The sequence below is a fragment of the Streptopelia decaocto genome (genome assembly GCF_964273445.1).
Source record: "Streptopelia decaocto genome assembly, chromosome: 1".
NCBI lineage: Eukaryota > Metazoa > Chordata > Aves > Columbiformes > Columbidae > Streptopelia > Streptopelia decaocto.
The window spans coordinates 197,714,493-197,730,211 of record NC_138663.1 but is presented as its reverse complement, the minus strand read 5'-3'; the positions used below and the strand labels follow the sequence as shown (position 1 = coordinate 197,730,211).

The 15,719-nt window shown below is 41.5% G+C and overlaps 1 protein-coding gene across 1 annotated transcript in view; it reads right to left on the bottom strand.

Annotated features, from left to right (window-relative positions):
- Window positions 1-10,488: 10,488 nt before the first annotated feature.
- The window catches only part of PGR (progesterone receptor), a 38,018-nt gene continuing 32,787 nt past the window's right edge, over window positions 10,489-15,719 (bottom strand). Inside the window, exons 7-8 of the mRNA XM_082064343.1 lie at window positions 14,782-14,939; window positions 10,489-12,483 (exon numbers count right to left, since the gene is read on the bottom strand). Coding sequence (XP_081920469.1) covers window positions 12,328-12,483; window positions 14,782-14,939 — 314 coding nt within the window. The 3' untranslated portion in view covers window positions 10,489-12,327. The remainder of the gene's footprint in view (window positions 12,484-14,781; window positions 14,940-15,719) is intronic.

Genomic DNA, 15,719 nt, shown 5'->3' with positions numbered 1-15,719 from the left:
CAGCAGGATGGAGCCGGGGGCTCCATGTTCTCAGTAAGGGTGACAGACACTGGAACAGGCTGCCCGGGGGGTTGTGGAGTCTCCTTCTCTGCAGACATTCAAAACCCACCTGGACATGTTCCTGTGCGACCTCACCCAGGCGTTCCTGCTCCAGCAGGGGGATTGGACTAGATGATCTTTTGAGGTCCCTTCCAATCCCAAACATACTGTGTGATACTGTGTGACTGTGTGTGACCCCCGCGCTCGTGAAGAGGAGAAACGTGGGTGCTGCAAGGAAGCGGCACAGGCACGGACCGGGAAGTCAGTTCAGGTCCCAGGTGGGAACGTTGTCTCATGAGCTGGACACTATTCGTTCCTTCAAAACCTCCCTCCATTTCTAACACCACGCTTGTTAAAGACGGTAAATAAGGTATGTGCACTTTCATCTTTTAAAATTTGATTTCACATCTATAAAGCTTTTCCTGTGTAATTTGGATTGATCGCTGATACGGAAAAAAAAAAAGTATTCAAAGATTTTCTTGGCTTCTTTTGTAACAGTTGGTTGCTTTTCTATTGTATTTATGGCAACAAGCTCAAAAGCTGAGCTAGCCTAGAGCAAGCGCCTTTGCCAAAGATCGCGGTGTGCTTTTTTAATGTAAACATGCCGGGATTCATGGGAACATCGAGTGACCTCCACAGCCGGTACAGAAAGGAGTCTTAATTCACTTGAAAGCACTTTGGTAATTGGAATACATCTTTCTGCCAGTATAATTGAGGAGCTGATTAGTTAGACTTAGCACGGGTGTATTTCATTTAAAATTACTGTTAATGGCTCTTGGGTGCCCTTAGAAGGGATTAGAGTCCCATCTGAATGAAAAACACCAGCGATTTATTTTTGTTGATGGTCATTGCTTTTGTCTTCTTACAAAAAAAAAAACAAACAAAAAAAAAAAAGCCAAAAACCAACCAAAAAAAACAGGTTCAAAGGGAAACATGCGGCTTACCTGGATTGCAGGTATTTTCAAAGGGAGAGCGGGAACGCTATGCGCGCCGCTATGGCGGGCACGGGCTCCGGCCCGTCCGGCGGGCAGGGGGCTGAGGGCTGGGGGCAGATTGGGGGCAGATGGGCTGTGCTGTGCCTGGCACCGCAGGAGCCACATGCTGCAGCCAAGCTCATTTTTGGGGCTCTATAGCCCAGACGTGAGCGTGTGCTCACGACATTGCTGGGGAAGCGTCAGCACCTGCCGCGAGCAGGTGAGGAACCCGCGCGGTGGGAACCCCCATGAGAAACCTCGCAGAGGACAGTTCACAAACCCGGGCGGAAGGAAGGTAAGAAACCTGAGCTTGATCAACCTAGACAGCGTTCCTCCAAATAAATGAACAGGATACAACTGGTTCCCAGAATGAAACAAACGCTGTTTGGAAGGACCTCACAAGGAGATAACAAAGATTAGGGTTTCAGCGTGCCGGAGCTGAGCACAAAGTGCTGGAAGTGGAGGCTGAGAAAGCGGTGATGACCGAGTCCTGAATTAATATGGAACAAGCAGGATGCAAGGAAAATCCACCCAAAAAAAAGGCATCTAGAAGCTCTGGAAGCACCTTCCAAGGACATCTGAAGGAAGCAGGTAGAGAGCATAAGACTTCAAAGAGATTTAGGTGCAAACAAATTGTTTTGGGCAGAGGTGATGCAACTAAATCCTTACATAAATCTACAGCTTAAATAGCTATTTTAAGTTTATTATTTCCTGCTGTTGCTGTTGGTGGGGGGATGCTTATGTGTGGTCCTGAAAAATAATGTTTCTTTTCTGTCATTGTGACAAACGGTGCCTGCCTTGGATGGCAACAACGGTCATTTGGCACAATGTGCTGCCTGCTCTGTCACAGGCTCAGCACAAGGCACCTCCCCAGGCCCTTCCCTGGGCAACCTGCAGTGAATGCCGTGGGTGTCTCAGGCAGCTCCCAGCTGTGACAGGTGACACCGGTGTGTTTTGGAACAGACCTTTCTCCCTGCCCTCCCTGTCCCTCTGTAGTTCAGATGATGCGAAACAAACAAGCACAATGAATTTTACCTTTGGAGCAACGCAGAACTGAGTTGTAAGGAGAGTTCAGGTTCTGCTACCACTGAAGCCTTTCTTTAATAGTTTTTTCTCATCTCTGTTTAAATGATCCCTTGCAACATTTCCCCACTAAATGAACTGGAAAGCCAAATGTCCAGATATCTGTAAGTGCATCAGCATTAGGAACTCAGGTGAATGCTCTTGTGCTTTTTTCCACTATTAGCAATTAGCTCTGCTGGGTGGTTTTTACCCAGACAGAAACTGAAGGAACAGTGCATCTCTACCACGATGTTATTTGTGTGCATCTCTCACGAACAGCTCCTCCCCTGAATGCAGCGGGAACAGCCACAGCTCTTGGCTTTTCACAGTTCCCAAGGTCAGCTTTCCCCTGCAGGACACAGAGCGCTTGAGTAGAACAGTGGTAACACAAAGCCCATCGCCATGGGTGACGTAGGACAAGGGACCGCCTCAGTGCCACCTCAACGTTGGCTTGGTTTGGTGCCTTCTCCAGTGCTGCAGCATCTTTATTATTGACACACTGTCAAGGGTTTAGATTGCGGGGTGACAATAAAACCCTGGCAGATGTATTGTTAACCTCCTCTCCTCCCCTGCTTTCCCCTTCTGCCCCTCCCGCTCCCCCCTTCCCACTAAGGACAGGCGATCGGGAGGGAAAGAAGGACAGAGAGAACAGAGTTGGAAAAATTAAAGATGTTTCACTAATGCTACTAATAAGAATAGAGAAAATAATATAAAATATACAAAACCAATCTTGAAAGTCTCAGCAACTGCAGAGCCGGCAACCAAAGTCCTGGACTGGACTCTGCAGCCAACCGGAGCTGGATTCAGTCTCTCACTAGGCCTCAGTTCGCAGGGACGACCAGCAAGGTCCTCTCCTAATGTCGGCCATAAGCAGAAGGGAAAAAAGAGATGAGATCCTCGTGATCTCCCACTTTTATATGAAGTATTCACGTGAATGGGATGTTATACACAGCTGGTCAGTTTCTTGGTCACCTGTTTCTCGTGAGATGTCCATCCATGCTTATCAATAACCTCTCATTCCATTGCTGTGTTTACCAAGACATGTATCTGGTTCTCCAGGAAAATGCAGCTAATATGAAGGCTTTAGCTGACAGGCAAATTCACTAAAAAGAAACTTGTTTTTTAACAAAACCAGGACACGCACACAAAGGAAAATGATGGTTTCATCTGAATTACGGCAGGATATGATCTCTGGCACTGCTTACTTCTTTCACTTAGGTAACAAAGTAGCAGGGCTGTCTTCACTGAGAGCAGCAGATGATTATTGCAAGAACTCATTAGCAGGTTTAAGTGGAAGTTCACCTGCACTGGGCAGAGATGAATCAGTGTCTGCGGCGCCTGCATCATTATGGAGTCTGAGATGTTACAATGAAAAAGCATGTTGTTTAGGCAGACTCTTATTAGCTAAAAGATAAAGCAAAGGGCTTAAACATCTCATTTCAAATAATGAGTAACATTATTTTACTCTTTATACCCTTCCATTATCATGTCTGTTAAAAAAAAAAAAAAAAACAACAAACCATCACATAAAACCAAAACCATTTTTGAGCAATAGAGTATGCATTCAGCCTGAGTTTGGACATAGTATATATGTATACAAAGTCATTCCTCTCAATCTGGAGCTACAGCGTTGCATAAATAAATAATTGGAGACTAAATAAAGGCACCAGTGCAGTCCTGAACTGAATGCATAGTCAAGTTGGAGCATGGCCTTAAACTCTGACACCTTGTAGTTCTTCAGTGTCTCAAAAATTATTTTCTTCTGCATGTTAACTGATAGTAGGACTTACACTTTAAAGAAATCAATCTATGTTTTTGTTTTGTACTGACCAAATGCCTTCCACTATTGTTTAATACTGCATGGAATGTTTCGAAACTAAATTCATTTGGACAAAATCATCTATGTGGTAAATCCCAGTCCTGTGGAACTGTTCATGGTGTGCACATGGAGTGCTTGGTACTGTCTAGGAGATCAATTCACAAGAACAAGGACATTCAGAAATGAAACTGAAACATCCCTTTCGAGATGTACTGTGTTATGTGGAAATAACAGGGAAAAGTATCATTGCTGCAGGCACAGTTAATGCTTCTCTGAGGGCACATGAACATTGCAGCGTATCCTTAGCAGCCGAAGCACCAGCCCAGACCGGAATGACCAGTGCCCCTGCAGAACGAGACAGGGGAGCTGGTGTCCCCGTGGCAGGAGGCCACACGTCCCAGCCGCCCCACCTGGCCCCCAGCCCTGGCCCTTTTGTTGGGAGGTGTTGGTGATGGGGAGAGGATCGTGTGAGCGCTGCCGGCAGAGCCCCAAAAGCCAGGGGTGACGTTCCCTGTCGGGGCAGCCAAGAAAAGGTCACACCAGGCAACCTCAACAGCTGCTCTGTGCCCGGCAGCAGGGGAGCCCTGTGCCCCAGGACTGGGGATCGCACGGTGGGCATCTGGCCACTCAAAACCTCGCTATAAAATATGCATAAATGTATATGTTGCTGTACTAGTTGTGTCTCTACTCGGACACATTTTGTCTGATAAGGAGAGGCGGCGGAGCGCCACGGCCCCTGCTCCACATCAGCACCTGTAGCTGCGGCTGCTGTGCATTCACCTACTGCAGTGCAAGTCATACTTGTTAATAGTTTTTTCCTCTCTGTGTATTTACGCTGGAAGATCAGGAATGCATTGTAACTTTTCTTTTTTTTATACATTAGCAGTCTGACAGTTCATAGTTTTTACTAAAATCATTATCTTCCATACAAGTAAAAAAAATTATTGTCTCCCATTCTTTGAGCCTTGTAGAGGATCTGAATTGAAAACAAAATGGAAAGTAGTTCCCCCTTCCCCATCTAGGTTTAAATTCAGTAAGCACTGGGTGTGTTGTCTCTAACCTGGAGCTCCAAAGCAATCAAATAGAAATGAGCGTCCCTGGCGGCTCCGCAGCTCCGCGGGCACCAGGGGCTCCAGCGCTCTGGGACGGCAACTGCAGATCCACGTCCAGCCCGCTCTGCAGGGGGAACCCAGACTGAAGCACTTCTCGTACTACTACAAAGTAAGCACAGCTGCAATTTATTGGACACGACACAATGTAGCTAGACAACGCCGGTACAAAAATACTTGAAAGCTATTATTTTAGATGTACAAATATATAGATGCAAGTTCCTCTCCACTGGAAAATACAGAAATCTTATACAAGTTTCTTTAAAAAAATAAAATAATAGCAATAAACCATAAACCATGGCCATCATGGTCTTGAATGTTAAATACAGAGAAATACTAACACCAGCCCAAATATGTCTCAAAGTTCAGGATTATTTGGCTTTCTGTGGAGTTTTCCATCAAGGATTCCAAAGCCTCCACAACACGCTCATGCATTACACATCCAAGTGATCTTTGGGAAAGAAAGTGTGTTGAGGGCAGGGAGGGGACAATAAACATTTTACAAATATGGCATATAGAGTCTGTGTGAAATTCAGAAACTGCAAGAGATCATGTATTGCAAGAGTCCCCAGCCTGGTGTTTAACCCTTGGGTTTTCTTCTATAATGTAGTTTTTCTTAAAATGAATGGCTGTCTTCAGGGAAGGCTGTAAGGATACTTTAATTGAAAAATCTTCTTAAAGTAGTATTTTCAGAATTTCATAGGTCTGTTTTTGTTTTAATGTCAGAGGTTTATAACCTTGCTTTGTGAGAAGACAACTAGAAACATGACTTGTATTACAAAGTTTGAGAAAGGACAGTGGTTCCTGCCTGCCAGTAAAATATAAGCTGGCTGTAGCCACTACTATAAGCTGCATATAACAGCAAACCCAATGCCAACAGTTTCGTGCAAAATTATCCTAAGTGAACTGGCCAGTGCACAACATGACTATATTGTAGGCGGAGCTTTGGGATATGAAACTTCCAATTGAATTTTTAAGCCTTGTCATCCTCAGCTGGCCAACCCGTGGTGTGTGGCGACAACAGCCCCGAAAAGATGGTGTTCTCGTCCGTGGTGCCCAAAGCTGTCACCATGGACCCCAACCCACAGCCCCCGTGACTCCTCGGGCATGTCAAGTGATGTGAAATGTGATCCGATTCTGCTGTCACATTTCTTTTGTTTATTAGTGCATCATTTTCGTCAAGTGTGTTGTACTTTGGTCTATCAAATAATATGCCTATATAGACCAGCAAAATCCACATTTTCCTGTTACAAATGTTGCTGGGATCTGGGAAAATGGTTGGGAACATGTTAATTGCTCTACAGATATCTTTGTCACTGCTCTGAAAAGGAAATACCATATTTCAGATGCAACATCTCCAAATATTTCTATCAAAAGGAAGGTTCCTCCACGTAACCACCTGCCACTCACTAGCCTGACATCTCAATACCTTCACTGACAGTTTAAGCTGGGATCCCGACTTCTCTGAGCTAGACATGAAAACTCATTTCACTCAAACTGCTTTTGATTTATAATGATACACAAAGTGAACTATGATATTTATATAAATACATGTATTTATACAAAGGGTATGTACTACTAATAATGTGTCCACCCTGCACATCCACTTGATCTCTTGGGCAGTGTCTGGAGCCGGATGCAGGGACGGTGTCACAGCATCTGCCTGTTTCCATACATGTGTCTGCATGTCTGTGATCTTAAACTACGTATGGCAGCTACGCCTGCTCCATGGTCCCTAGTTGTTACAAAAAGTACTGTGTGAAACAATATTATTTGTAGTGACTTCTTTACATTTATATATGTTTGGTAACAGCTGCAGTCAACTGCCTTTTAAACAGATGTATCCATCTCAGGGAATTTATAATGTTCATGGCTTTATGGTTTTCAAAGATCATATGACTCTTCAGAGCTTCCTTTTTTTGGAAAGGAATTAGGGATCCCCTTAAATTTTAGTATTCAATCAGCCTTATTTGAACACTCTGTAATAAAATCATACCCTCCTTGGAAATAAAATTAACTTTTAAAACTGCATTGTGATTGCAGATCATTGGGTGTTTCTTTCTCAGGTACCCTAAGCAAAAGCATTTACACACCTTTCTGAACGCACAATGTCGTGTTCATGACTCTTTGGCGCTCTGCTTATTCAGCCACAACAGCCACAACAGACCTGCTGGAATAAATCAGGACTCTTGAACAGCGGCTATGATGAGACCATCGCTCCCAACTGGAGGCATTGCACATCTCAGTCTCAGACTGGACAGAAACCAACACTACAAGGTTTGAAATGTGAGAGTATTACTCTATTTTTATCTAGTATATAGGCATATGTGAAAACTGTACATCCAATATGGAATGAGCAACTTACACTGATGTTCATAGAAGTATCACCTGTGTAACACAAGGGTCCTTGTACTGGTCTGCCCAGTTACTTCTGTCTTGATGGCAAAGATACTTATGCCCACTAGATGCCTTTCATCCCTCGTTGGCAAGTATGCAGTCATGGGGACCACTGTGCAGAGCTCTGTATTCCTGTAAATTACATCTTTCTTCTTCCTCAATATAGCAAAAAGAGATTTTAGTACTGAACTGGCTGGGTGGATATTTAAATTGAGCTGTGGGAAAATGCAATAGAGTGAGACTACTTAAATGACACTGTGAGAACTTCCTCACTGAAATGCCTGAATGTCAAACTGGTGGAACTATTGTACCTGTAGATGTGAAAGCGTAATTTAGTTTTCATGGTCAGAAAAACATGATCTATGGCTAAGAGACTTGCGATGGTATTTTTATAATGGGCACAGCTCAGAGTGGCAAGGAACTGAAATGTTGCCAGTTTTAAATGGTGATAAACTAGAATTAAACGAAAGCTCACCACTCCTTGACATCCTTTATATTCTGTAAATACCTGGTACAGAGCACTCTGGGCCCAACCCAGGAAAAAAATGTCTAAATGTGAGCAAAAAAATACATGGAGGGAGCAGCTCTGCTCATGTACTGGAAGTTATGCAACTACTGCATTAGTTCCAACAGCACTGAAAGATTATTTCCTGAGGATTATGTGCTCTTTAAGGTGAACAGCCAGCTAAATTTTAACTTGGTTATTATTATCCAAGCAGCTATCTTCTACTGCGTGTTTCTGTCCAAGCATCTGAAAAGCTCCAGTACCACACTACATGCAAATAACGTCAATCTAATAAATAAATAGCATTCGTTGAAAAAAACCTCATAAATTAAAAAAAAAAAAACCACCTAAAATAGGACTTTTTTTTCCACCCCTTTTCATCTTCCAAGGGGGAAAAGAGCTAAATTAAAAACAAACCCTCTGGTCAAGTCAGGTCATGATGACACAAAGCAGTACAAACCAATAAATCCCACGATGCTGACAGTCCAGCCTGGCAGAGCGCACACAGCTTTTGGGCCGTGGAAAGCTGGGAGGGCTTTGGCGCTTGGCTCTGTGGCTAAAAGCTGACTTATCGGAAGGAGAGAAAGGTCAGCGTGCCACAAACAGCCTGTCAGGCAATGAACATGTACTTGGAGCTGCACTACTGCATGGGTGGAGAGCAGCCCCGTCCCCTCCTGCTCTGGGGATAAACCAAGCTTAAGTTTTGTGCAGGCCGGAGAGTAGGGGATGGAAAGATCCCTACAGATATACTGTTCATGCTGCTGCTATGTCACTGATAAAGGAGATAAATACTTGGTTTCAGATAGGAACACGGGCAAGCAGCTGACCTTCCCAATAGAGATAATTGAGGGAAACATCTTACTGTACTTTAAAAGACAAAAACAAAAAAAAGAACTAAGGTATTAATGAAGCATTAACTGGTCAGAAAACACCAAATGAACTCCCAGCTTCTCTGGTGTAGATATAACCCAAGAAAACGCAAGTGCAGCTGTGCAGTGCAGCTGAAGGAACAGCTGGAGTTCAAAAATCCCTAAGCTTCAGTTTATTGTGCAGACATACACCGAGACCATTCCAAAGTGCCATGAAATCAATTGAAAGTTTCTCAGACTGCACTTCCCCCTGTGACAGACGAGGTGTTAATGAACCCACATTCCCCTTTCCCTAGAGGCTGGTCCAAACTGCTGATCCAGCTGAGATCTGTGACAGCGCAAGCCAAGTGTTTGGCCTTCTGTATTTCTTGAAGCACAGTGGGTACAACTGCGAAGGAACTTGGTGTGAAACAGAGGAAATGGTTGACCATGGTTTTGTTTGCTTCACTGAAGTACCAGCAGATGGAAACGGTATAAAGGCCTTGCGTCAAAAATACCTAAACTGTACAGAACAGGATTCAGGCCTAGATTCAGGCATAGCTGGCATTATTTAGTGTAAGACAAAGAACTTTTCATGACAGCTCAGACAAAAAGTTATGTCTGCAATCTGCAGAAGATGGCAAGCTTTTTGTTAGTCCAACAGGTCTCATACCTTTAAAATGTAATCAGAGACATCGTAAATGTCAGAAAACAAAAAACTCCATCTGCCAAAACCTCTTATTTCTAGTACGCAAAATGCAACATAAGAAGATCCAGCATTGTTATGCCTTGTTCAGTGTATCGAGAAGCAATATAGGATGTTTTGTAAAGCTCAGGTCAAAAAATACCTTAATATTTAAACAAATACTAATGCAGAGAAATACAGACAACTAAAAGGTCTGGTACTATCTAAAACACTGCAAGAAAAACTTAGTTTACTGATGGACATTGCTGCAGTGTTGGAAAGTCATAGTACAGGAGACTCCTGTAGGCAAGGAAGCGATCCTGGGGGTTGGTCACTGTTCGTGGTGTCTGTGTAATCCAGAGCAAACAACGGTACCGAAATGGACACTCAAGGCAATTTTATAAATTGGGCTCAAGGCTGGAAGTTCTCAAAGTAAAACAGTTTCTTGTAACTTCAGACAATCAAGTAATGAATGCAGGACTTTCAAATTCACATAACAATGACATTTGGCCAATCTTGTTCTGTTTCATGTAGTGCATTTATCATGACCATGAAGTTCTGGGGTTTTTTTCTGTGAGTTAAAGATCTTTAAGAAATACAATTTGGAAATGTTTTTAACCTTTGTGGTCTATTCCCAAAAGACATCTATTCTTCCTTTTTGCTTATGCCTTTGAGACAAATATAAAGCATTTCAGACTAATCTGCCGTATTTATGGGACACGGTGACATGGGAGCCACTTGGAACAAGGCAGATGCAGGCTGATCTGGGACACTGTTAAGGCAAGAATACTGCCTGCTCCATTTTCCATCTTCAGAATTAGGATGTCAAGGAATAATATTTAGTGTGGGAAGTTTCTGTTAGAAGTTTAATCTAAACAGTAACATAGAGAGTCTGTTTATTCAATGGTAAATCATGTGGCAATGCTTCAATTCCCAAAGAATGCATGAAAATATTGTTGTTACACAAATGCAGAATGGTCGAAATGGACGTTTTTACTCAGTTCCACAATTACTACATACAAATACAAAGAAAAATAAAGAAAACAAAACTTCATATGTAGAAATAAAGAATTTTGTGTTATTTATTAAAACATAATTGCTTTAGGGATCACAGTTAAAAGTCAGACCGTATTGAATATGAAAGAAATTGCTTGTTTCTGAGCAGTTAGAAATGAGGAATCTAGTCAACTAACAGAAAAGTCTGCTTACATCATTTTATCCAGGGCTGCGTCTTCACACAAGCTCTAGTGGGTTTTGGACAGTTAAGTGGGAATCTCAAAACCATTTTTATCCCCAGTCATAATGTAGCTTCTTCTTGATTAGCTTTAGGAAACGATAAATAATAAGATAACTTTAGATCTACCTTTAGTTGTTAGTTGTCAACATTTTTTTCAAGAATCGGGACATAATTTTTATGAACGAGTAGTATCATTTATACTTTTAATGAGGGGCACCCTGATTTAATGTGGGATACTGAACTTACATCCGATGGTCTTTGTTCACGTGACAAGGATATGTCTGTATTTGCACCACCAACACTATGCTGTCAGGTGGTGGGTGCATCCCACACGGAATGGGGAAGAGCCAAAGCACGTGGCCAGCAAGTACCAAAGTACCTTTCCTACGTTGTTAGAGAATTTGAGAATCTTTTATAGTCACTGGCAAAACTTGTGGTATTTTAATACATTCTTCTTGTTGCTTTATCTGTTTCGCTGTTTGAATATATCAGCGATTTGCTGCCTTAAGTGCATGAGTTGCTCCATATTCACATCGAAGGAACAAACATCACATCATAATGTTTCAGTCTTCTTGAATGTATAAAGCTCATTTAGTCCAATTCCTCTTTTACAGTTGTCCCAATTATAATGGCATGCCTTTAAAATATAAAATATGTAGCTCCACTAAATAGTATTGAAATGAGCCAGAAGTGTATCAAAATGTTTGTAGTCATATTTTCCATTTCTCTTTGCATTTAATCTTGCTATAATTTGATGTTAATGACCGTTTGAGTATTCAGCAGTGGAATTCAAAACATTAAGGTTATTAGGAGTTGTAGTCAGTGAAAACATCTCTATTTAAAGCTTCTGAAATACGGAATTTTAAAGATGATGAATTTAAGATAGCTAAGTGATTTTTAGCTTTAATAAGTGCTGAACTTTTAAGGAAAATAACAAAAACCAAAGCTGAGTTGGTTTGCGTACACATCACTTCTGGTGCAATACACACTGATGACTTCCAATGGTGCAGAAAACAGGATGCCGAACTCAGAGTTTCAATGCCGTATGAGCACAGACAAGAGCATGAATATGAATGTATACTTTGCAGCTAGCACTTCAGTCACTCATGAAGGTATTGCAGTGACGCCTACTGAACTCTGGACAGCCAACTTTGAAAGGTTATTTCTGTGAGGCAGGTTACATAATAAAAAGCGAAATACCCATGAAAAAATGTGGGCACTATTTATTTTAATTTCTCCAAAATATTGTATTATGCACATGCCCACATGTACCCATGCACACAATGTACTAAAGTATAAAGTTTACACCATGTCACACCAGAAATTTTAGAGCATGTAAGAAAAATGTATAAGGTAACTGTTCTTAGAAATCTGAAAACTCTATTCATTGTCATTCTTATGCATATCTAAAAAGCAACCTAGCCGAGTTTACAAAACATTTCTTATGACTGTTGTGATTTTTGCAGTTAAGGAATCAGGAACTCACAATATGTACATCAAGCTTAAATGACTTGTGTATGTTACAAGTATAAAGCAGTAGGCAGGGTAAATATGACAAATATACTGAAGTCCTGGCATTGCAAAGTCTTGACCAAAATAAACAAACAAAAAAATGACCCAGAAATCATCTCTATGATAAGAGAAAAGACATTTCACTTTTTGTGAAACAGAAGAGGTTTCACCATCCCTGCCAGAATCTTGGGTAGCTGGGCAGCAATCACCTCTGACATCATCTCGGGGAATTCAACACTCAGTGCACGGGACTGCAGAAATGTGTTCAGACAGAAGAGATGGAGCTGTTTCACTAGCTGGATTTAATAAAATACAAACATGATAAATCAGGCTAGGAGTAATGCAGCCAGATAAACATGCTGTCAATTACTTATCTCATACATCCATCAGCTGACATCATTATGTACCTTCCTCTGTCATTCGCTGAATCAATAATGTGGGTACTTGTCGTTCCCTATCAAAATATCCTCCCATGCCAGAAAGTCACAAATATAGCTACGTGGTATGTCATATAAAAACAGTGTCTCACTAATATCATAAAGTATTACTATCCTCACTCATGATAACCACCATGAGCAAAAGCACTTACTGAACAACTATTCAGTCTTCCCTCATGTTCAACCCGTCTCCACGCCTTGGTTACCACATGCTGTTCACACATTGCTCTGAGGACAGCATGTGCTGTTTCCTTGTCAGCTTTTCCATGGTTCTGATGATGATCATGCCTGTGTATACCGCAAACATTAAACTGCGTAGGCACTCGTCCCTTGAAAGCAGCTGCTCAATGTATGTGACTCTTTCACCTCTTCTATCTTCTCTAAGAAGTTCCAATTACAAGTTTTCCTTTAAGACCTGTGACCTTTATGTTGTCAAGTATCACACTATTTCTGCTACCCTAGACTTTAAGAACACACAGTGTCTCTAATGTAATTTATCTTTTCCTTGTATCCCCTATCACTATATCAGCCTAAGCTGAAACAGTGACTTGAACTAAGATACTCTACGGACCAAACACTCCTCTGACCATCAGTTAGGAGGATATTTTGCAGCAAGCCTCACTCACTTCCCTCAGGCTATTTTTCTTTGTTTGAGTATCTGAAATGAAGAGATTAACTGTCCAGCCCAGTACTCAGAAGAGTCTTCCTGTGGATACTGTGACACAAATTGTTACTACAGGTAAGACAAGAAGACCTTTTCTCCCAAGCAAGACCATTCTAAACAGGTTCCTTTGAGCACAGGGCTGCTGTGAGGAGGTCACTGACCAGGACTTGTTTTTGCAAGTCAAAGGTGACCGAACTCCAGAGAAAGGTTCAGAACTCACAGTCCTGAGTGACAACTGCAGTCTGACTACCAGCAAATACTTAAAGTTAAGCTCCGTGTCGTCCCTTCAGACTTTTGTACTCTCTGCCCTCGCCTGTAAAAATGCTTTCCGTACTTGTGTCATTCCCCTTTTGCTGGTATCTGAGACATTGTAATAGCCAAATTGTGGAAATGGCTTCTGTGGATGGCAGAAGCTAATGGAGAGATTTGTGCATCAGATCAAAAGACTCCAGACCACCTGGTGAACCTCATAATTATCAATATTGTTACCTCTCTTAACTCCCACAAATGAGCTATTCATGTTTTTTTTTTCTCCCATCAGAGGGAGGAATTAGTGACAACGAGAGTTTTTAGATTAAGAAATGAATTTATTCTCAAATTATTAAAATAAAATGCAGATTTGCCAATTATAGGAGAACAGAAACATACAAAAACCCCATCTTTCCCTGAACTCCCTGCGAGCCCCTCACAACCAGCACTGAACTCGGAAACGCTTTTCGTGAACTACCTCAGTGCCGCTCCCTCAGCACCTGCTCAAACCCTCAGTCTGGCCCTGTTCCTCTGCTTTCTCTGCTCTTGGCCCATCCTGCTGACATACACAAGCCATTACAAAACAATATTCATGCTGGTAAAGGTTTATACAAAACGTCATTCCTCAATTTTAATGGATATCAAGACAATAGGATACTTGCTGGTTCTCAGGGATGTGGAAAGGATTCAGCTGCATCTTTAGAAACACTTCTGAATCTTTATGATACCACCACTAGAGTTCTCAACAACTACTCAGTTCCCAAATATAGATAGATACTGAAAAAATGGCATAGAATATACACATAAAAGTAGTTGAACCAAGGTTGCAAAACAAATCTTGGTTGTCTTTCCTTAATTCTCAGTAGCTTGACTTTACAACTTGAATAGTCTATTCTTTGCATTATTTAAATATTTTCATGAACCTCTATACACACGCACACACACACGCTGCCCCCTACCAAAAACCATAACTGTACTAGTTATGTTATAGAAATAATGAAACAAAATGGTAGCATTCAAATGCATGTTTCTCAAATACTTAAATCTTGTATACTATATAATATATATTGATGTTGAATATACAGCTATCTATTCAATACAAATATACAAACTAAAGGAAAAATGTAGGGTTTTCTTCTTTTGTTGTTTAGAAATGCTGACTAGCTACTTACCATAAAATTACCTTTAAGAAATACTAGTTCCTTCCTACATAATAAGCAAAACACATTAACAAGGATACTTACATCATGCATGGAATCCATCAGCTTTGTAAGTTGATAGAAGCGCTGTGAGTTGGCCACAACACCTTTCTGGCGCAAACCTATTGCCTTCACCAGTTCTCTAATGTAACTCGTTCTCATCTCATCAAATTGGCTTTGACTTCTTAGACCTTCCAAAGGAACTAAAAAGAAAGTAACACTTGTGTTGCAATTTATTGTGAAGGCAATGAGAGAAATTTAAAGTACAAGGATGACTTACAGTATCTCATGCTGTCCAGTGCAATTCATTATTATACGCAAGGTACTTCTTCCCGTTCAACAGTTATTCCAGAAACAGTGATACAATTAGTTAAAGGAACATACAAGCAACAACCAGTCAATCATGCTACCTGCTGATGTCTATAAGTAGCCTTAAGATTCAGCTATGCCTGTTTGCTGAAAATAAGATGGCCAAAAGAACCGCTCCTGTCCTTGAGGAAAGATGTTATGGACTGGCTCGTATTGACAGTGTTGAGGGTCAGTCCCCTTCATAGCACATTGATCTGGAAGTGATCTAGCTGGAGTGCTTCAAAATCAAGTCAAGGAATGAACTAACAACTCTTAAGTAGCGCAGACAGTGAAGCATCCACAGCTCAAGCTTCCTGTTTGGACCTCTTTCACTTAGAATAGATGCACTATCAGAGGCTTAAATGTGGGCAGCTCTTTAGAGAAATTAACAGCAAGGAGTAAATGGTTGAACTCACTCTTGATGGTCAGCCATGAGGACCAAAGTGAGGACACGGAGGGAACCTTGACAAATGAACCCACTAGCAACTGCTAGTGATAACACCATATTTGATCACTGATGATAAGTGTTGGTAGCATTGTAAGGCAGTGTAAGCTCCCATTTACTTGACATAGCAGAGTGTAATACACAAGTTTTATACTTTATGTTGACAGAGGCAACTAAGAAATGAAAAACT